The sequence below is a fragment of the Pongo abelii genome, chromosome 8, assembly GCF_028885655.2.
Source record: "Pongo abelii isolate AG06213 chromosome 8, NHGRI_mPonAbe1-v2.0_pri, whole genome shotgun sequence".
NCBI classification, from domain to species: domain Eukaryota; kingdom Metazoa; phylum Chordata; class Mammalia; order Primates; family Hominidae; genus Pongo; species Pongo abelii.
In genome coordinates this window covers 70,690,396-70,712,956 of record NC_071993.2, presented here as the reverse complement: position 1 = coordinate 70,712,956, position 22,561 = coordinate 70,690,396, and the positions used below count along the sequence as shown (strand labels likewise).

Below are 22,561 nucleotides of genomic sequence, written 5' to 3'. Positions count from 1 at the left end.
GAGGTGACTATAGAATAATGAATGTTAGGACCAGATTGTGGCGGGTTTTGAGTGTCGTGTTTTTGGGATTCATCCACATTGTTGTCTATGACCTCCTCCCTTGCTGAGGAGTATTCTATTGTAAGAATACACACGATTTATCCATCTGCTCTCCTGTTAATTAACACGGGTCATTTCCAGGTTAGAGGTATTACACATAAAGGTACTCTAAATATTCTCGTATAGGTCTTTTTTGTGGTTTTACGGTCTCATTTCTCGAGTCGATACCTAGAAATGAAAGGGTCATAGGACAGGTATATGTTTAGTTTCATAGGAAACTGCCATACGATTTCCCAAAGGAGCTGCACCATTTTACACTCCTTCCAGCAATGTATGAATTTTGGTTTGGGAGCACATATATTTAAATCAGGAATCTGAAAGATCAATTTCAACGTAGTGTAAATGGATGGAGTGGAAGGAACTGAAGGTAAGGGGTCAATGCAGGAGTCCACGCGTGAGCTACTAAGGGTCTGCACTCAAGCGGCCACACAGGGTGAGAAACGAATGAGCTATTTTGGGAGATAATGTCAAGTAAGTGAAATTCTATAGAAATAGAGGAATCAAAATTATCTCAGATTTCAAGCTTGAGGGAAACCTGTGTTGGCGGAAAAGATGGGTTTCTTCTGGGGTGTGTTTACAGTGATGGGCCATCTCACTGGAAATGTGGAAGAGGTCGGATCTGGAGACCGATCTAAAAGTCACCTGGCTAGAGAAGACAATCGAATCCAGAAGTTCATAGAACAAAATAAAGGTGAACATAGGGCAGCTAAAGCCTAAACATTTTGTAATTAGAAAGCAGTTAGGGTGTGTTAAAAAAAAAAAAAAAAAGGCATAAGTGAATTGCTAGAGAGGCAGGAAGACCAGAACAGTCTCCAGGTTTAGCCCTGTTCCTTGATGGGCAGCATCCCTTCAAAGTCCTCCCAGCACGGTGCCATGTTTTGCACTAGAGGACACCAAAGTGGCCTGAAAGGCTGAGGAACTTAGGAGCAAATGGCAGAGCTAAGCTGCGTTATTCTTTCTTTCACCTCTCTTCCATTTAATTGTGCAGATACTCTTAGGTGTCTTAAAATAGTCAAATGTCCTCTCACTTGCTTAAAAAAAAAATACACTACACACCTGAATCTGTAGGGCAGTATTTAAGCTACTGAACTGTTTAGGTGTGGTATTTTATTGGACGACTTACAGAAAAGGGTTGTATTTCAGGTATTTATGCAAATAGGGCTACTGTGGTCCCAACAGCTCTGGCTCTGGGCAGCACAAGACCCTTTGCCCACTCCCAGCTTTCCAAGGAACCCAAACCCAAATCCCTGCCAGCTCCAACTTGCTCAGCACTTTAATCGCTACAGTGGGAGCCACACTGTTGCCACAACTGCTCCCAAGCAGCAATATTTGTCTTTCAGTTGTCTTTCTGGTGACAGTCTTTCAGCACAAAAGAATGCCTCAAACAGAGTAGGAATCAGCCCCTGTGGCAAATTTTTGGGAAGCACTTTGGAGTAGGTGTCCTTCAGGCTTGCCTTCGCTGGTGACTAAAAAAGTGACTGTGATGGCAGGTGAATAATGGACTTGCTTTGCCAAATGTCCATTCTAGTAAATTATGTTTATGATTGAAATAATGTACCACTTTTAAGAACAGATTCTCATGCCTGAGCTAGAGTACCATCTGGAAACTAGTGTTACTTATTGAAAGGTTTTTATTTTTGCTTTATTTCCCCCTAAATGTAGTTTCTAGTCTAAGGCTTTTTACCCCATGAGTCTTGTTTTCCTTGACAGACTGATCTTTACTTCATTGTGGGTTTCTGATTTGGCTACTAGAGATCTTGATGACAAGCTACTTATGAGGCCTGGGTCCAGTACCATCCTTTCAACTCGAAATTGGCCAAATCGAGCTGTGGAGTTTAGTACATCATCTCTGTCATACACAGTGCAGTCCACCAGGAGACGCAATCCACCGCCGCGAACCCTTCATCCGATCAGCACAAGCCATTCATGTGCTGAAACACCAAGACCTGTGGAAGAAATCCTCAGAGGAGCCCAAGTGTAGGTTTCAAAAGCAGAACTTCTGGAAACTGTGGTAAAACTAATACATTTTACATACAAAGTTAATTTAAATATAAGACTGAAATCTATGCCTAGAAACTAATCATTAAGTAGTCTTATGACAGATTGCCCATGGGTTTAGATCCAACACAAAATTTTTTAATGGGGTTAAATTTTATTTTATTTTTTTAGATACAGTCTCACTCCTGTCGCCCACGCTGGAGTGCAGTGGATGATCATGGCTCACTGCAGCCTCAACTTCTGGGCTCAAGTGGTTCTCCCACCCCAGCCTCCCAAGTAGCCGGGACCACAGGAGGGTGGTGCCACCATGCCAGGTTAACTTTTTGTGTTTTTAGTAGAGTCAGGGGTCTTGTCATGTTGCCCAGGCTGGTTTCAAATTCCTGAGCTCAAGCAATCTGCCTGCCTCAGTCTGCCAAAGTGCTGAGATTACAGGTGTGAACCACCGCACCCAGCAGGGGTTAAATTTTAATGAAATAGATATTGAATCTTTCTGTTGATCTAGCTAAAGAGTTCTATTTGTAAAAATAAAATGTTGGCTAGAATACTATATTGGGGTTACAAAAGCAATAAAGAACCTATTTATTTAATCAAACATTTTCTGTGGTGGGAACATGTTCAGTGAAATTCACTCCAAAATAATAGTTAATTCCCCTTTAAGGTTTTTCTGTACCATTGGGATCTGCTTATTCCATTGACAATGAAAACTTTATAAACCTCAGATAAGTAGTTGCTTACATACCAGGAAAAATATCCCTTAGCACTTCCTAGGAAGTGACACTAAAAATAATCGCCTTTCCCACCCTTCATTCACTACACACTCTGAGCCTCATCATGCAAAAATACCGAGGAGCCAATTTTAAACATAGAATTCTTTTAGCTGTTGATTCACAAAATGTCTTAGGATGATTAATTTCTAAAAATATCCTCAAAGGTATGAGATAATAAGGCCATAGCAGTGTTTTCAATGCAGCTTCCAAGTTAAGCATTATTATGTGGATGTAGCTCTATCTGTACCAACAGAGCTATAAATTCATTCATTTGGGGATGAGTAGTCTTGATGTATAATTAATCTCTCATTCCTTCTGACAGTACTTTTTTTCAAAGTTGAAAAGTAAGTTGCTTTGTTACTTCTGGGACATGAAAGTATCATGCAGTTTCAATTACTGTCTTAAGGATGAAGAATACTGCAAGCTGCTCCAGATCCTACTGAAGGGAATGAAGGTTTAGGAACTTTACCCGAGAACTATAGTTATTAGGGAAAAGGATAACCAGAAGGTCCAGAACTGTCAAGAATTCCATCATCAGCTGGGAATTTACAAATCCAAATCAGCAGAGAAGTGCAATACCAGATAGGGACAAATGTTTTATTCCAGTTCTGTGGGAGAGAAAAGGCCAGCTTCTGTTGTGTACCCAGAGTATAGAGCTTCAAAACAAAATCAGAAAACACTATTTTAAAAACTAATTTTCCAAAAATCATGAGATCTCTACTTAAAAACACAGGCAGCCTAAAGCTTTCTGTGCACATTAAACTCATCTGCTTCATTTATCTGATTTCTAATCAATTTGCTGGTATTGTTGTAACTTCATGCTTTCATACCTTGGTGTTTGTTGGTGGGATCTGCAGCCCAGTGGCAGCCGACTCGCTCTCCTCTCCCTCACCAATGCCCCTGAGTCGAAATAATCTGCTACCACCTATTGGCACAGCTGAAGTGGAACATGTGAGCACTGTGGGGCCACAAAGACAGATGGTATGTTTCTTTCATATTGCCTCTCCATGTACTTACCATACAACCTCATGGGCAGTAATTCTGCAGGATCTGTGCCCTGATCTTGATTTATACTGTGTTTTGTCAAAAGTACAAATAGAGTGCTAATTTATGACGTGGAATTGGAGCTGTTTGGCCTGCACTTACCATATCTGCCATGGTCGATGGGGTTTTAACTACATACCACACTACAGATATAGTTTTCACTGTTTCTGTAACTTTTGTCTCCTCTGCAGACACCCCATGGCGACTCTAGTCGAGCTCAAAGTGCGGTGGTGGATGAACCTAACTATCAGCAGCCACAAGAAAGGCTCCTTTTGCCCGACTTTTTCCCCAGGCCCAACACAACTCAATCATTTTTGGTAGAGTGACATACTTCCTAGAATGGTCTTGATAACTGGGGAAAGAAAAGGTCGGGGGAATACTAGTTTGGCAGACTTAAGATTTTATCTAGAGGCTTAACTCAGAATAAAAGTTGAGTTTCCAACAATAAAAACAGTGTTATAAATACATTTTGTTCAAATTCTAACTAGTCCCTGATGCCTATTCTTTAATGCCTTATACAGAAATCACAAATTCTAAGCAATTTAACACTTAGATATGTCTGACTACAAGCAAGAATATTAAATCCCAGTACACATCAGATAAGCATAACTTTATTGTGTAATCTTGTTCTTCTGGAATTATATCAAAAGTGGTCTCAGATTATGATGAGTCCTGGTGGATGAGTGAGTTGGGACTTTAATAAAAAATTTTCAGAAGCAGGCTCTTGCCATGTTGCCCAGACTAGACTTGGAACTCCTGGGCTTATTCCAGGAGTTGGAATAACTCCTGGATTGCTGGGTTCAAGCAATCCTGCCTTAGCCTCCCGAGTAGTGGGGACTACAGGTGCACACCACTGTACCCAGCTTAGGACTTTTTCTTTCTACTGGTGTTTTAAATGCTGACACTGCCTACCATTTATTAGGCATTTACTAGCCCTTTTAAGTAATAGAAAAAACCTGATCAGCAATGGGGTCATGCACTGACCTTCCCCATTTGTAGGCTGGGAGCTCGACCCCACATAATCTGCTTTGTGGCAAGAGTGCTTGCAGAGCCTGGGGAAGTAACCAGGGACCCCACATCCTGACAGTTTTCAGGATGGTAGTGTTTGCAGCACTTGTCCCAACCCATGACCCTTGAACCACAGCAGGCTAAAGCACTGCAAAGTTTTTCTTCTATGAGAAGAGTGGTAAGGATAATCAATATCAGACCTCTGTATTAGTTTCCTAGGGCTTAAGAAATGACCAACAACTGGGTGCCTTAAAACAGCAGAAATTTTTTCCTCACAGTTCCAGAGGCGAGAAGTTCAAAATCAAGGCGTCAACAGAGCTATGCTCCCTTTGCAAGGTCTAGGGAAGAATCTTTTTGTCTCTTCCTGGATTCTGGTGGCCACCTGTGATCCCTGGTGTTCCTTGGCTTGCAGCTGCATCACTCCCAATTTCTGCCCTTTTTTTTTCCTTTTTTTTCTTTTTTGACACGGAGTCTCGCTCTGTCACCTAGGGTGGAGTGTAATGGCGCAATCTCAGCTCACTACAACCTCTGCCTACTGGGTTCATGTGATTCTCCTGCCTCAGCCTCCCGAATAGCTGGGACTACAGGTGCCTGCCACCATGCCCAGCTAATTTTTGTAATTTTACTAGAGATGGGGTTTTGCCATCTTGGCCAGGCTGGTCTCGAACTCCTGACCTCCAGTTATCTGCCCACCCGCCTCCCAAAGTGCTGTGATTACAGGTGTGAGCCACTGCACCCGGCCTTTTTTTTCTTTCTTTTTCTTTTTTTTTTTTTTTTTTTTTAAGACAGTGTCTCACTCTGTTGCCCAGGCTGGAGTGCAGAGCACAGCTCACTGCAGCCTCAACCTCCTGGGCTTAAGTGATCCTCTCACCTCAGCCTCCTGAGTAGCTGGGACTACAGGCGCATGCCACCATGCCCTGCTAATTTTTTTATTTTGTAGAGATAGGGTGTCACTATGTGGGCCAGACTGGTCTCAAACTCCGATGTTCAAGTGGTCCTCCCACCTCAGCCTCCCAAAGTGCTGGGACTACAGGCATGAACCACACGCCCAGCCTGCCTCTGTCTTTACATGGCTTTCCTCCCTGTGTGTCTGTGTCCAGGGTTCCCTCTTCTTATAAAGATACCAGTCGCTAAATTTAGGGCCCACCCTAATCTAGTGTGACTTTACCTTAACTTGATTCATCTGCAAAGACCCTATTTCCAAACTTGGTCACATTCACAAGTTCCAGGTGGACATAAATTTTGAGGGAACACTGTTCAACCTAGTAGACCCCACGAGGTTGACTTCGGGAGAAACTCACCAAAAACAAGAAAAGGAAACAGCATTTCTGATTCTTGGGGTTCAGTGTGAACCCCAGTAAGTTTGAGAACTTCTACTGAATTTGCCTTCTTATAATCTGATACAGGACATTTATTAAGTAGTACTTGATTATATTACACAGCTAGATTCTCTGAAACTTTTTTTTTTTTTTTTTGAGACAGAGTCTTACTCTGTCGCCCAGGCTAGAGTGCTGTGGTGCAATCTCAGCTCACTGCAGCCTCCGCCTCCTGGGTTCAATCTATTCTCCTGCCTCAGCCTCCTGAGTAGCTGGGACTACAGGCACCTGCCACCATGCCCAGCTAATTTTTGTATTCTTTTAGTAAAGACAGTGTTTCTCCAAGTTGCCCAGGCTGGTCTTGAACTTCTGACCCCAAGTGATCCACCTACCTTGGCCTCCCAAAGTGCTGGGATTACAGGCGTGAGCCACCACTCTCAACTAAACATTTCATTTTTTTTAAGAGACAAGTATCTCGCTACATCACCCAGGCTGGAGTGTAGTGGTGCAGTCAGCACACTGCAGCCTCAAACTCCTGGGCTCAAGTGATCCTCCCACCGCAGCCTCCCAAGTAGCTGGGATTACAGGTGTGCACCTCTACACCTGACTAAAAACATTTAATTTTTGGTTGCCTTAGGAATAAAACTGAACAGATGAAAACATTTCAGTCTTCTCTTTAAGTTTATAACAAAAAGAAGTAAAAATTACTTACCATTTCTCTCCCCATTTGCTGTCATAAAAAGGGAGATAGCTAGTTGTTCAGTTTATTAGGAATGCTAGCTGTGAGCCGGCTGCAGTGGCTCACACCTGTAATCCCAGCATTTTGGGAGGCTGAGGTGGGCAGATCACCTGAAGTCAGGAGTTTGAGACCAGCCTGGCTAACATGGTGAAACACGTTTCTATTAAAAATACAAGAAAATTAGCCAGGCATGGTGGTGCATGCCTGTAATCCCAGCTACTCGGGAGGCTAAGGCAGGAGAATTGCTTGAGCCCGGGAGGCAGAGGTTGCAGTGAGGCAAGATCGTGCCATTGCACTCCAGCCTGGGCGACAGAGCGAGAAGACTCTGTCCCCCCACAAAAAAAAATAATGCTAGCTGTGAGTCCTGGGCCTGGCACTACAGACTAGCACTTTGCTCCTTGCTGTTTTCATCTAGAATAGGGGCCAGTAAACTACAGTTCCTGGGCTACTCTCTTGGCCTACTGCCTTGTTTTGTAAATAAACTTTTATTGGAGCAGGGCCACCAAGCTCATTTATGTGCTATCAATGGCTGCCTTCATACCGTAACAGCGAAGCTGAGTAGTTGCAACAACCACCCTATGGTCCACAAAGCCTAATATAATAACTGTCTGGCCCTTTACAAAAAATAAGTTTGCTGACCCCCAATCTCTAAAATATAGGGGCTTCACCAGAAAAAGCTTCCTGAAATCTCTTGATTTCAGTGCTCTCTCAAGGGAACTACTGGGGGATGTTTTTATTCCAGAAGCCCCAGCAGGATGTCATATATAGCTTTATTTAATATTTGCATTTTAATATTTTAGTCGTATCTCTACATTTTTTAATTCCTTGAGGTAACTGAAATATCTGCATTTCGTAATGCTAAAAAGTAAATGTAAAGTTAAGTTTCAATATGGTGGTAAAGTCATAAGTATTTCAATGTTGCTGAAAAGGCTGGTTTTTTAAATGAAAGCATTCATTTAAAATATATGCAGCAGCCAACAAAAAGAAATCAGATGAACCCCTTAGAACTAACTGAAATATTAAACCATATGGATTATTTATAAATCCTGATTTTCTTAACGGCATAGTAATAACATTGAAGAATCTGCAATTTTTACAATAAATGGCTTTCTGGGCATCTGGCTTGGGATTTTCTACTTGAAATCCAACACAGTGCACTCAGCTGACTTTTCCCTCAAGCTGGTAGTCTATGTCTTTTACACTGTTTTCAAGGTTTTCCTGTGAACCTGCTAAAATATTATCCTTTGTGAGAAGATGCATCATAAGAAGTGTCTCCTCTTTTCTCTTTTAGCTGGATACACAGTATCATCGCTCATGTGCAGTTGAGTATCCTCATCAGGCCCGACCTGGTAGGGGATCTGCAGGTAAAGGTGGGGCCATGGCCCTTATTTACTACTGTGTGGTTGTGTTAAGACCCAGCCTTTGTCTTTTTTTCCTACACCTATTTCCCCTTCTTTCAGATTTTCTTGGATTTATTGTTTTCCCACATTTTCTGTAAATCACCTAAAATTCATTTTGGAACATGGGGCATAATAAAAAGCTAGGAGAGTTCTATTGCTCAGAGCCAAAAAGTTTCAGATTCCGTTTTCTTCACACCATGTAAATTAACTTCTCACTACTTTGGTAAACTGCCTTTTTTTTTTAATCGAAAAAGTTCAACCCAAATTAGTCCTTGTTATAACATTCAAAATATTCTTTAAGAACATAGCATGGATTTTATTATGCAGGCAAAATCCATATTCCTATGGATTAAACTGCTTTGATCAGTTACTCTGTTAGGCCAAGGTAAGAAAGGAAATTCTAAACCATCAGGATATGCTGAGTCTGATTCTATCGCATTTAACTCTTTTTATCTTTAAATTATACTCTGTAGATGTACTAACAAAGAAGTGATGGGAGAAAATTGAGGGATGTCTTTTTTGAGACAGTCTCACTCTGCTGATCAGGCCAGAATGCAGTGGCATGATCATGGCTCACTGTAGCCTCGAACTCCAGGGCTCAAGGGATCCTCCCACCTAAGCCTCTCACATAGCTGGGGCTATAAGCAGTGCCACCATGCCCAGCTAATTTATTTTTTGTAGAGACAGGGTCTTGCTATGTTGCCCAGGCTGCAGGATGTCTTAATTCTTAATTCTTCCTGTGACAGTCTTCTCACCACCATGAGGGTCATTCTTATTATGCTGAAGGTAAATTTAGAAGTAATGGACAGCTGAGATGTTTCCTGTTAATGATCAGAATAATCAGCAACTACAGTAAAAAACTAATCTGCCTCAAACCATCTTTGTAGTCCAAGTGATTTCTCAGCTCAGTTCCCCGTAGCATTGTCTGGTGGTCTTTGAATGCTTTTGTCAGATTCTGCTTTCAGATCTGCATTTGAGCTACAATTTCAGCCACATTGAAAGTCAGGTATAACTGGCCAGGCACGGTGGCTCATGCCTGTAATCCCAGCACTTTGGGAGGCCGAGGCAGGCGGATCACGAGGTCAGCAGATTGAGACCATCCTGGCTAACATGGTGAAACCCCGTCTCTACTAAAAATACAAAAAATTAGCCAGGTGTGGTGGCAGATGCCTGTAGTCCCAGCTACTCGGGAGACTGAGGCAGGAGAATGAGGTGAACCCGGAAGGCAGAGCTTGCAGTGAGCCGAGATCCTGCCACTGCACCTCCAGCCTGGGGGACAGAGTGAGACTCCACCTCCAAAAAACAAAAAAACAAAAACAAACAAACAAACCTCAGGTATAACTTATGTAACACTGAAGTGGAAGTGAGTAAATCAGCCATCTTGCTTCTTTTTAATTAGTGGGCTCTTCTACAAAACTAGTTTACTGCTTTCATACCTTAAGAAAGTCCAATTCATAATTGGAGCAAAAAAGCCCTTAGATATAAACTTGAGAGTGATTATCAAACCTAGACTGTCTACTAATGTTCCTCTATGTCATCCGACAGGTCCTCAGTTACATGGGTCTACAAAATCTCAAAGCAGAGGCAGACCAGTCGCTCGAACCAGGCAGGGACCATAAGGCAAATGAGAAGAATCTATCAGGCTGCAGGAAACATGAGATTTCATGAAGCAATATTCAGTCATCAAGTGATGCAGAGCTTGTATAGAAGATCGACTAGAAATCATCTTCATGAAGAGTGATTTTGGCACAAGTGACTGAAGAACAAAACACCATAGCGGCCAAAAATGACATGAGTGTTGTTTCTATCTCCAGTTACTGTCTCTTTCAGCAGAAATTAACCTATTCCATTGGAAAGGAAAGTTTGTACCCAAAGATGCAACAATGAATAATACCCAAATCACTGCTCATGCTGTCTCTTAACAATGATCAGTTCAATCATATAGGATTTGATGAGCTCACACATACACAAAAAGCAGCAAATCATCAGTGATAACATCACTGGCTTCAGAATACTTCAGCTTGTGTTCATTTCTGGAGAGCTGTACTCAGTTTTAAGTCATTTTGCTGGTGAAAATCTGACCTCATCAAATAGATGTCATTCCTAAAACTCTCTTTAGATGTCCTACCCTATCAGCAGATTAAAATGGAAGGGGTGTGTAACTAAAAACATAAATGTTAAGCATTAGTGTAAAGTAACTTCTGTAATAAATTATATCGCATATTTTTTCAGATAGGACAGCTCAACCTTACGATGCCCTACCTGATGCCAGGTTATGCTTATTTTCTTCCTAAAATAGGTTACTGGTCATATCTTTTTTCCAAATATTAAATGCACCTTGCCAGATATTCTCCTGCAGCTCTAAGGAAAGGAAATCAATTTAAAAATAATTTGTAGAATCTACTATTGAGGCACCAAAGTATAATTCCCTAAAAGTTTAAGAAACCCTGGCAATTAATTCAGCATAAACATATCCTATAAACAGCAAGAGAGGTTCAGCTTTCTGATTTTACTGTGGACCTTTTCCTAAGAACATTCAGGAATGCAGCAACAGTTTTAACTATGGCTTAAATTTATTTTAAATTTCACTAAATACAAATCTTGACTGTCATGCCAGTTTTAGATCTTATTAATTTTCAGAATGGATAAATTCAAATAATCATAAATTATGTTAACTTTTTATTATACCAAGGTGTTCTAATGCCATCATATGAAGACAGATACTTCAAACAACCTGCATTAAATTATATTTTTAATACAATTAACAACTATTTTTAACCTATTTGTAGTCACAAACTGAAAATGTGTCGTCTTTACCTTAGAGCTAAAGGCTTACTTTATGCATACGGTATATTTAATAGCTTACAAATCAAACATTTAAACAGTCCCTTAAAAAATTCCATATATTCTCAGACCAACTCATCTACATAGAAATGAAAATCTCTATTGTTCTCACAAACCATTACCATGAGTTCACTATAACAACTGGATCAATATGGCTTGCCTTTCAAAGTTAAAGAGTCAGAAAGGGGCCTGTAAGAAGTCATTTAGCCCAATTCCCTCACCCTGTGTTTTCCCTCAAAGCTGGCGCTATTTTTTTTTAACCAAAAAACTGGACATATTTAATACATACAGTTTGACAAGTTTGGATTTCACTCTGTTTTGATGTAATAACTCTTTTATAAAAGGAAACAGATTCAGACAAGCTCAGTGGCCCAACTGAAGACATTCAGCAATTAATGGCAGGACTTCAGCAATTAGTGGCAGGACTACAACATACATCTCTTCATGCTAGGGAAACCAGGCTCTCTATTATAAAGCTGACCAGGGCTACTGTTTTCCCCTTTTCTCTCATCCTAAACGCCATTCATATTTTTTCTAGGTCACATTTTACTGGGATCATTTACAAAGCCCCCAGAATTTAATCATCATGTTTTACCTTTTTTATTTAATCATATACAACTCTTACAAAAATGCTTGAAATAATTTAACACCTGTACATCAGTACAAAACCTGGCTGAGTAAAATGAAGACAGGATCTATTCAAGATCATTAAGACCAAATGTAAACTGGGAAGTATGTGGAAGATAGCTGTCCAGCAAGTGTCTGGAAGGTGTTCTAGCTGGGTAGAGAGCCTATTCTAACAGACACACACATCGCAGAAAGCGGCATGAACAGAACCACATCCTAGATAAGAGTTCTGTGTACAGAAGATCCATGGAGGCAAGTGCTGTCAGGAAGGACACTGCCTCCTTCCACCCTCCCAACTGTCACCACAAAGTTCCTTCAGGTGAGACCTCACACAATGTCAAGTGTTTCTAGGAAATACTAAGATCAGGTTGAGAGATTCTGCTTGGTCTAGTCAATCTGAAAAATTCAGGCTGGAAAGACACCTTTTCTCAAGAGTTGAATTGACTTTTGCCTTCAAATCTTGCCTGCACCTTGCCTATGATGGCATCAATTTACACCTAAAGACCTTTGAAGAGAAAAATTCCATTATTTCTTTTCTTTCTTGAGAGCAGATTTTTTCCCTCCTCCTTTGGAAGATTTGCAGTACTTTGCTTCCATCTGAGCCAGAAAATTGTCCATTTCCTTTTGCCGATCCTTTTGTCTGCTCTGTTTGAGAAGTTAAAACACAAGCTTTCACAACATTATCCATAGACAGAAAGTACTTAGTGGTTGCCAGGGGCTGGAAAAGTGGAGTAACTACTAATGGGTATGGAGTTTTCTTGGAATGGTGAAAATGTCCTACAATTGGTGTTAATAATTGTAAAACTTTGTAAATACATTAAAAACCACCAAATTGTACACTTTAAAAGGACAAATAGAAGGTATGTGGTTATGTCTTAAAAGAAGAAAACAAAATACAACATTCCAAAGAAAATATTAGCAGTAGGAATCAGATCATTAAAGATGTGGCAACAAACTGCCAAGTTTACCTGAATGGCTGCCTTCAGGCTATCCACGCCTTCATCAAGCCCTAACTCCTTTCTGCTCATTTCTGCTTCTTTGGCCTCTTCCTGAGCCTGAAACAGGAACTCACATGAGACTCAGGGCCACCAGGAAATGCTTAAAATACATTCTCTTTCCCAAAAGCAAATCTATAATTGTTTCAATTTGATGAATATATGAATAGACAAAATGAATAGAATTACATAACTATGTCGTTCATTAAATGGCAACAATGCTGACAGCAAGCAGTAGATCCTCTGATTCCAATTACCATTTGTTTTTTCCCCAATTCTATTTGCTAGAGGTAGTAAGTACTTTGGCACTCATAAATCACATGGTGATAAAATGGAACATGAGGCCGGGTATGGTGGCTCACCACTGTAATCCCCATACCTTGGGAGGCCAAGGTGGGAGCATCACTTGAACTCAGGAGTTTGAGATCTGCCTGGGTAACATAGTGAGACCTCAGCTCTATAAAAAAGAAAAGAAATGAGCCTGGTGTGGTGGCATGTGCTTGTAGTTACTCCAGCTACTAGGGAGGCTGAGGTGGGAAGGTGGCTTCAGTCTGAGAGTTCGAGGCTGCAATGAGCTGTGATCATGCCTCTGCACTCCAGCCTGGGTGATGGAGATGCCATCTCTTAGAAAAAAGAAAAAAAGAAGAAAAAAAAAAAAGGAAAATGATGCAATTGCCAGGATACAGGTACTTCCGATTCCTCTCCTGGAAACCCAGTTTACTCCATGGGACTGGTGGCGCCTTGTGAACTACCCCAGTTTAAAATGACTTCTCCCCAGATAGTCAGAAGAAACAACATCAAATGTTAAAACTCAGTTTTAACATTTATTTACCTAATTTCATTAGGTAAATAAATTAGGTAATTATTTACCTAATTTCATTAGGTAAATAAATTAGGTAATTATTTACCTAATTTCATTAGGTAAATAAATTAGGTAATTATTTACCTAATTTCATTAGGTAAATAAATTAGGTAATTATTTACCTAATTTCATTAGGTAAATAAATTAGGTAATTATTTACCTAATTTCATTAGGTAAATAAATTAGGTAATTATTTACCTAATTTCATTAGGTAAATAAATTAGGTAATTATTTACCTAATTTCATTAGGTAAATAAATTAGGTAATTATTTACCTAATTTCAAAGCACTTTTGCCAAGTGTTCCTAGAGCATTGTTTACAAAATACCACAAGAACACCTTAGGGCAACAACTATAAGAGGCCCCAACACCCCTTGTGAATTTTCTAAGTAGCAATTAATGCTATTAATACTGAGGATGATGATACATTAGGACCCCCTATCCCAATAAGACACCGTTTCCTTGTATTCAAATTATCTCTTTAAATTCAGCATCCCCCTAAGGTTTGCTGAACAGCCTCAAAACTATGCCATTTTCTCCTCAAATTCTAGGGAAGTTTCTCAGCTAACAGTCTACTGTGAAGGCAGCTGGGCTCAGTTTCATCTCAGGAAATGATGAACAACTTAAGATAATTGTCAGCTTGAGTCTTAGCAGATGTAGCCTATGAACCAAAATGATCTTGATATACACTCCACTGCTCCCCTCAGCTCACCAGAAAGGGTGCAGCCTCTTATCTAGGCAAAACAGGTCCTTCGAATTTTCACCGGAAACAAAAAGGTCAGCTTAGTCAGCTTTCTCTCTGCGTGCATCTCTTACGTAAAAGCTGCAGAAAAGTTCCTGAGGGCACTCAGGAAGGCAGCAATGGTCCTAAAAGTTGTGTGCTCCTTAAGAGAATCTAATACCTGATGATCTAAGGTTTCATCCTGAACCACCCCCGCAACTCTCCTCACCCCCGCTGTCACTGGAAAAACTGTCTTCCACAAAACAGGTCCCTGGTACCAAAAAGGCTGGGGACCACTAAGCTAAAGTTTTTCTTTAAAAAAAAAAAGAAAGAAAAGAAATTCTGTATCCAACTCAAGAATCAAATTCTGGGCAAAGGCCCAAACATCTGCACTTTTAACAAGACAGTATCTGCCATTCTCTTCTTACCCCCTCAACCGAGTAAGGATCACTGCCCATTCTGTGTACCCGCGTTCCACTAACTTTATCTCCTGAGGAATGCCTCAGCAATGCTACAAGAATTGGCCCACATGAAAAAAGATTTCAGTGCTACTTTACTATGGTAATATTTAAACAATCTATGCAATAAAAATCATCTTGAGCACAACATGCTAGGAAAAGTTTCTCTTGATGAACTGGTATGCCCATTTTATTAGATCAGAACTATAGACCAAGTTAACCCTAGTCCTTATTTCTGGAGTTTCATGTTTACTTCTACTGCTGTAAATACTCTCAAATCCTTTTTGGAAGCAGTCAAAATATAAATCAACAGTATTCAAAATCTCACCCTCCTTTTCCTTGCATTCATCTTTTGTTTCGATTCTTTGACAAAGGCATTATAGGATGGGACCTCTCCGGCGTCAATAGCTTGCTGAATGATATTCCTTATCCTGGGTTCCTCTGTGTACTGCACGCAAAGCACAGACTCCATGATCTGATCCATGTCACCCCTGAAGTCCAGATAGGCCTGCTTAATATCAGCCAGCTCTTCTTCCGAACCTTTGTATGTCTTTTCAAAAGCTTGAATGTCCTCTAAAGATATCTGACGATAAAGGAGATTTGCTTTAAGTTTGGGAATTTTACTTTAAATAAAAGGTACATTAGTAAAACTAGAGTTAGGTGTTGAATTGCTGCAATACAACAGTTGCTTGAGTCGAAATTACTGAACCAGATTTTCTATGCCTAAGCTTCTCCGGAGTCCTCCTTTTTAAATCCAATCTTCGTAACTGCTAACTAGGGACCAGGGAAGGGAAATTTAAGTGAAATTTCCAAGGGTGAGAGGTGATCTGGAATCAGGACCTACATTTGGATATGTAAAATAAAGCGCATCCTGCAAAAAAAATAAATCGGCCCGTTTCCGTGCAACAATCACATTAGCAGGAAATTTAAAGCCCATTTCAGTAAGTGTGCATGTATTTATATTTCAAGGCCGAACTCAAAATTCCTAATTCCTACAAAATTAACACAAAATACAAGATCTTAGAGGCAGTCAATAAAGGTTTGTTGATTGAATGATGGTAACAGTCACAAAGAAACCTCCAGAGTCCTTTACCTTTTTAAAGAGTAGCCGCCAATACGCCTCCCAGTCTCGGTCTTGGGTGAGCACAGGAGAGTCCTCGTCCACTGTTCCCTGCTCATCGTACACTGCTCTCTGTTCTCTGTCACTGAGAACGGAATAGACTTTTCCCAGGATCTGAGGGCAGAGAGTATCCGTAAATCACCCCTGCTCCTCCCACCGAAACCGCGGCGCGAGAAATAAAGATCAGAAGGTGCCAAGTGGAGCTCAGCGCGCTCCCCCGGGGCGGGGCCCGATGGCCAAAAGGCTGGGGAGGCCGGCGCAGCCAGTCGGCATCGGGGCGGGACCCTGCATACCTGGAAGCGGCGGGTGGCGTCCTCCTTGTCGCCCTCGCCCACCCGGTCCGGGTGTACCTGCAGGGACACCTTGTGGTAACCTCGTCGGACCTCGCCGTCGGAGGCCTCGCGTCGCACGCCCAGCACCCGGTAAAGGTCGGCGGTGCCGAACACTTCCTCGCAAAGGTCCAGCAGCCCCATGCCGGGCGGGGATACGGCCCCGGAGGAAGCAGCTGCTCCCGGCCGCGCCGGGTACAACCCAGGACTGCTTCTTTTTCCCGCCCAAAAAGCACAGGGCGCCTGCGTCACCAGCAGTGAAGGGGCGTGGCCACGCCGCGCATCCGCGCTTTACGGCGGCCGCAAAACGAGGTGTGGCGAGGCAGGCGCGGGCCCGGGTGAGTAACACCGGTATGTGGAGTCACAGTCCCCGGCCGCGCGCAGGAGCTAGGTCTTCAGGGAAGTGATGTTGGTCGGGTCTCTCCTCCCCTTGCTCTGGAAATCTGGCGTCCGTCTTACCTTTTAGTGTCCCAGAACAACTTTTTCAAAAAGTTCATATATTAGCTTGAATTTACAAACTGCTGGCCTATTTTTTTAAGTAGAAAACGGCCAAACATCAGCATTCAGTAGTTACACATGGTTTAACTTAACAGATGTGTTTTTTCAAAAATGTTCCTGAAAGGAATAGGTAAAGCTGTAGACCCAAATAATTTTGCACCCCACTGGTTGGAAATGCTGGGGTACTTTCCCTTTAGCCCTGCAGGAAAAAAACCCTATACTGAAACCCAAAAAGCACAAAACACGGGTCTTCCAAAAACTCTTACCTAACAGGACTTTCACCTTACACATTGGTAGAGAGAGAGAACATGACCCAAGCCTCCGTCTTAATAACATAAACTGCTGAAGCAAAGGCTCTTTCTTTTAATACTCTGTGAAGTTCACAGCTGGGTTTGAACATGTTGGATCCCAGGTGGCAGCAGAGTGGGCTGGAGCAATCATCCAAGAGATGGTGAGAAACTTGGGCCTGGAGACCCAAAGCAAGGCTGAGGCTGGGGATAAAACTTTGGAAGTAGGATAAACTCATAGAGGAAGTATGTGTATACATATCTTAAAGGATAAACAATGCTAAGTGAATACCCGAGTTGGCAGAAAATACCTTATCAAATATCCCCTCACTGATGTAGCATTTTTCAGAATCATTCTGCTCTGCCAATAAGTTTCTGCAAAGCCTCAAACTCTCCAGGATACATTAATATCTTTTAAACCTCCTAGAGTTGCCATGATTTTCAAAGCATTTCTCTTTCCCAGATCCAAGATCAAACTCAGCTGAAGTCAGTTCCTCTCAACCTGCCCTGGCATCAAAGTCTCAAAGCAAGTGGGGGCCAACCAGCAACAACCCCGGGGGAGCTTTGACAACCACAGAACTTGAGATGGCTGGTAATCATTCTCAGAACATAAAACACAGAGTAAGTCGGCACATTGATAGAACCTCCTCTATAAATTTCCTACATCTTAGTCACATACCAGAGTTAAGCCATCTGTCTTTGCTCATTTTTCCCTCTATGGACAACATAATATGTTGGGAAGGGCTTTCCAGGAGGGCATAACCGGGGTATGAATCTTACATCACTGGGCAAGTTTCCACCTCTAGGCCTCAGCTTCTCTCTCTGTAAAACGGAGATAATCCTACCTGCCTTCATAATACCTTACAATTGTCACAAATAACCTTGTACACAAAAGGCCTAGGATATATGTAGATGCTTTACAATATTATCTTTCTTCCAGTTTCTTGTATTTTTTAAGGTACTCAAATACATCCATTTTAACGTTTTTCTATATATACATTTGCTACTGAAAATTGAAATCGCACACTGAAATATCCTTTTATTGCAACTCAAATTTTCAAAAACCAGAAAATCAAATTATTATGCTCTAGCCAAATTATATAATGTTTTCTTTTTCTTTTCTCTGTCACCCAGGCTGGACTGTAGTGGAACAATCACAGTTCACTGCAGCATCGGCCTCCTGGGCTCAAGTGATCTTACTGCCTCAGCTTCCCGAGTAGCTGGAACTATGGGTGAGCAACACCACAGCCAGCTAATTTTTTAAGTTTTGTAGAGACGGGGTCTTGCTGTGTTGTACAGGCTGGTCTCAAACTTTGGCTTCAAGTGATCCTTCCACCTCAGCCTCCCAAAGTGCTGAGATTACAGGTGTGAACCACTGCCCCAATGGTATCTTTACATTATTTTTCCTTACAAGTTACTTCAAATTCTTGATATTGAATTTCATCTCACTGACTTCAGGCTTTTAAAACACATGGGAATACTTGAGACCTAAGAATGGTTGTGAGTCAAATAAAAAAGTAGAGCTAAAGTATACTGAAGTTATTCGAATACATTCAAACTATAAAGATCCCTTATAAATTATTGGCATCAAGCTAGGAAGGAAAAGATACAAGAAGTAAAAAGCAACACTCATCACAGGTTGTCAACATTATTGGTATACAGTTTATCCTAACACAGAGCAGCTTTCTTAACCTGCTCCATAAAATTACCAGCAAGAAAGAAAAGTACAAATAAGGTTCACAGCTGAATTGGCTTGGTGTCCTAATTCCCTATTCCAGTATTCTCAGAAGGATCCCATCTATGATATATGCAGAAATCACAGCCACATTTGAATGGTTCAATCTTGATTTATTCTGAACTCCCTTAAGCCCAGCAGTTTCTCATTATTAAAAGGTAGGTTATTAGAGCCCCAAAGCAATTTTCATAACAAATCTACCTTTGTATATTTAAGAATATGCATTAAGGCCGGAAGTGGTGGCTCACGCCAGTAATCCCAGCACGTTGGGAGGCCGAGGTGGGCAGATCACAAGGTCAGATTGAGACCATCCTGGCCAACATGGTGAAACCCTATCTCTACTAAAAATACAAAAATTTGCCCGGGCGGTGGCTCACGCCTATAATCCCAGCATTTTGGGAGGCCAAGGCGGACGGATCACGAGGTCAGGAGATCAAGACCATCCTGGATAACGTGAAACCCCATCTCTACTAAAAATACAAAAAAATTAGCTGGGTGTGGTGGCAGGCACCTGTAGTCCCAGCTACTCCTGGGACTACTCGGGAGGCTGAGGCAGGAGAATGGCATGAACCCAGGAGGCGGAGCTTGCAGTGAGCTGAGATCGCGCCACTGCACTCAAGCCTGGGCGACAGAGCGAGACTCCTCTCAAAAAAAAAAAATTAGCTGGGTGTGGTGGGGCATGCCTGTAGCTCCCCAGCTACTCAGGAGGCTGAGGCAGGAGAATTGCTTGAACCCAGGAGGTGGAGATTGCAGTGAGCTGAGATGGCACCACCGCACTCCAGCCTGGCAACAGAACAAGACTCTGTCTCAAAAAAAAAAAAAAGAGAATATGCAATAAGCAAGACAATATAAACCTCCAATTACAAAATCAATAAGAAAGGTAACTGTTCTTGCACTTGTGGGATGAACATGAAGATTTGAATGGGCCATGAATAGTCTGGCTGGGGGTTTTGAAGCAGGAAGTCTTGGAAGCCAGTAAATTGTAAAGTTGTCCAAGAGACCCAGAGCCCAACTCAAAAGTCCAATCCTCCCATAGCCACTGTCTATCCCAAGACAAAGTCCAAAAAAGCTAATTAGTACCCACACACAGCTCTAAGTCACACAAGAACAAATCTCTCCCTGGGCCCTGTGCAGGCCAGGCCAGAAGAGCAAGGGCAACTCAGGATACTCCATTTATTGAACTCCAAATCTAACAAAATTAAGATCTCTGCAGTGTTTCAAAAGGACCTTGACCTTGTTCCCACTGCTGTGCTCACTAAAGTCAGCTCATTTATGTTTCTGTAGCCTCTGCATCTGTAGCTTCTGCATCTGTTTTCTGAGAAGCTAACAGGACTTCACGTGCCAGTTTCCTTCGCAGTCTCTCAGCATTTGTGATCATCATAGGATGCAGAGGGAAAAAGCCAGCAAGACCTAAAAGTAACAGATTTTTCACTTATTATAACACAGTATAAGCCAATGCTTCCCTAGGAACTGTCTCACAGAACTGAGGTCTGAGATCTGACCCAGTGCATGGATGCAAACCATGCTCCTCACTTGCCAAACTCTGTACTACTTCTCCCCGGCAAGCAGACAGTGGATGTCTACTTCCCTAACAATATTCTCCTTACTTTAAAAAACGTAAACTGACAGATGGCCATTCAAAACATATTATTCCCATTTTTAGCATAAAATAACCAGTCACCCAAAGTCTTACAAAGGCGTCCACAAAAGGGGCCTCCAGATTCAAAATGCCAATTAGTTCACAACTTCAGCTCCCACTTCAGTCCTGAACAGCCTAGAGGGAATGAAAATAATTCTTTTTTTTTTCTTTGCGGTCGAATCGCCCTCTGTTGCCCAGACTGGAGTGCAGTGACGCGATCTTGGCTCACTGCAACCTCCGCCTCCTGGGTTCAAGTGATTCTCCTGCCTCAGCCTCCCCAGTAGCTGAGACTACAGGTGTGTGCCACCACGCCCAACTAATTTTTTTTTATTTAGTAGAGACAGGGTTTCATCATGTTGGCCACTCTGGTCTCAAACTCTTGACCTCAGGTGATCCACCCGCCTCGGACTCCCTAAGCGCTGTTATTACAGGCGTGAGCCACCCTGCCCAGCCGAAAATCATTCTTACACCTACTGTCCTGGAGCTGACTTGAGTTTAAAATCCCCTCAATAAGGTAAGACCAGAGCTGAGTTACCCAGAAGCTTTTCCATAGGCTTAGAGAGGTGGGCCCCGCAGCCAATCCAATGACGGATCCTGTCTAAGTTGAGGGCAACGAGTTTTTCTCCATGACTGTTGGGCAATGGATCATAGGAGCCCAGCTGCTCTACGAAACGGCCATCCCTGGGACACTTGTTGTGAGCAGCCACAATGCGGTAGAAGGGCCGGTTGGTGCAGCCACCCAGGGCAAGGCGGATGGTTAAGTGGCCCCCACGGTAGGCCTTGCAGAGGAGAGTAGCTGTAGAAAAGCAGCTGGTTAGGACACAAAAAACAGCACAAAAAGGACAAAATGACACAGACGGCACAATTCCCTTTTCCCACTGAAATGTCTCACTTCCAATCCATTCCTGTCAATCCAGTTTAGATGCTATTCTTCTTTGTGAAACCCCTCTTGGCCACTCCAGCCAGCAATGACCTCCTCCTCATACCCAAACCCACTCCGCATAGGCTTGCCATGCACTAGGCTCCGTGACCTTGTCGGAGCCTTAGCTGCTTCAATGGGGTGGAAATTTTTCAGCGGTGATTAAGTGGGGAAAAAACTGAGAGAAGGATCAAATGTAAGGCAATGTGGCTGCTTCAGGTTTGGGTTGCCTCCATCGCGCTTGGGAGAGCACTCCCCACCCGGCCCCAAACTCCCGAGCCCCGTGACCACCCGGAACGTCTCGCGGGGGCCCGACGACTCACTGAGGTGGACCATGGTGCCGCCGGCGTGCGGCTCCTCGGAGCGCCCCGCTACCCGCACGCACCAGCTCTATGGCCTTGGCAGGGCAGAGGACAAACACAGGAAAAACCTGCAAGCCGACAGAAAACCTCGACTCCGGAAGCGGATGATCCGCTCGCCACGCCTCTTCCGCTTGCCGCCCTATACTTCCCACAATGCAACACGGTGACCCCTAACGGACCTTAAACTGCTGCAAAAGAGGCGTTTCTCGTGGTGTGTTGTGGGAGTGGCGGTGCGATCCCTCTCAGGCTTGTGAGTCCCTGCTGGAGTCAGAAGTTTTAGGCGAATCCCAGGCGCGCCAAGAGAAGTGCTACAAAAGCCATCCATCTTGCAAGCGTTGGTGCCGAGGCGCAACGCTGAGAACGCAAATACTAAAGGGCGCTGTTCTTTCCTCGTGGAGCTCACAGTCCGCTGGGGAGACCGTGAGATGACAGCAGAGAAACTAGGGCGATCAGTAGTACTCAGTGCAAGGACAGCGAGCAGAGAAGGCAAACCTAGTGCTTGCTGAGGAAGACTTCACAGAGGAGGTAGTGTCAGGGCCGAGACTAGGAGAAGGATTGTAAGTGACTAAAGTTTACTTTATCCTTCTCGTTAACCAAAATTAATTTACTTCTCACCTTTCCTCCTGTTGTCCCACCCCTATCGAGGCAGTCACACCTTAAAAAAAAAAAGGAGGAGTTATTCCTGCTTTTGCCGTGCTGTGATCCAGGGCAGAGGTGAAGTATGAATTTTTTTTTTTTTTTTTTATCTGTAGCCCGAGAATATGGCCTCGGTGATGAGGGTAACGGTGTCTCCTT

At 42.7% G+C, this 22,561-nt stretch overlaps 3 protein-coding genes across 17 annotated transcripts in view; 1 reads left to right on the top strand and 2 right to left on the bottom strand.

The window, feature by feature from the left end:
* FAM149B1 (family with sequence similarity 149 member B1) overlaps window positions 1-10,278 on the top strand; it is a 73,420-nt gene extending 63,142 nt beyond the window's left edge. For 5 of the 13 annotated variants that reach the window (XM_054523336.2, XM_009245486.4, XM_054523334.2 and 2 more), the window contains 5 exons: window positions 1,810-2,076; window positions 3,722-3,845; window positions 4,100-4,225; window positions 8,263-8,335; window positions 9,917-10,278. In XM_054523336.2, coding sequence (XP_054379311.1) covers window positions 1,810-2,076; window positions 3,722-3,845; window positions 4,100-4,225; window positions 8,263-8,335; window positions 9,917-9,990 — 664 coding nt within the window. In that variant the 3' untranslated portion in view covers window positions 9,991-10,278. Of the gene's footprint in view, window positions 1-1,809; window positions 2,077-2,268; window positions 2,412-3,721; window positions 3,846-4,099; window positions 4,360-8,262; window positions 8,336-9,916 lie in introns of those variants that run through there. The other 8 variants (XM_054523338.2, XM_009245487.4, XM_054523339.2 and 5 more) reach the window with 7 other exon arrangements.
* On the bottom strand, window positions 4,504-16,615 carry DNAJC9 (DnaJ heat shock protein family (Hsp40) member C9). Of its 2 annotated transcripts, none has more exons than XM_054523345.2 (5): window positions 16,291-16,564; window positions 15,971-16,111; window positions 15,206-15,460; window positions 12,811-12,897; window positions 4,504-5,401 (listed from the first exon to the last, which is right to left on the bottom strand). In XM_054523345.2, the coding sequence occupies exons 1-5, from the start codon at window positions 16,468-16,470 to the stop codon at window positions 5,255-5,257; spliced, it is 810 nt and encodes a 269-aa protein (XP_054379320.1). In that variant the 5' UTR covers window positions 16,471-16,564; the 3' UTR covers window positions 4,504-5,254. The 2 variants fall into 2 exon arrangements, with proteins under 2 accessions (XP_054379320.1, XP_024109510.1); XM_024253742.3 differs by lacking the exon at window positions 4,504-5,401 and adding an exon at window positions 10,926-12,487 and having other exon boundaries at window positions 16,291-16,615.
* On the bottom strand, window positions 16,557-21,921 carry MRPS16 (mitochondrial ribosomal protein S16). Of its 2 annotated transcripts, none has more exons than XM_054521372.2 (3): window positions 21,728-21,921; window positions 21,021-21,281; window positions 16,557-16,785 (listed from the first exon to the last, which is right to left on the bottom strand). In XM_054521372.2, the coding sequence occupies exons 1-3, from the start codon at window positions 21,738-21,740 to the stop codon at window positions 16,688-16,690; spliced, it is 372 nt and encodes a 123-aa protein (XP_054377347.1). In that variant the 5' UTR covers window positions 21,741-21,921; the 3' UTR covers window positions 16,557-16,687.
* Window positions 21,922-22,561: the final 640 nt, after the last annotated feature.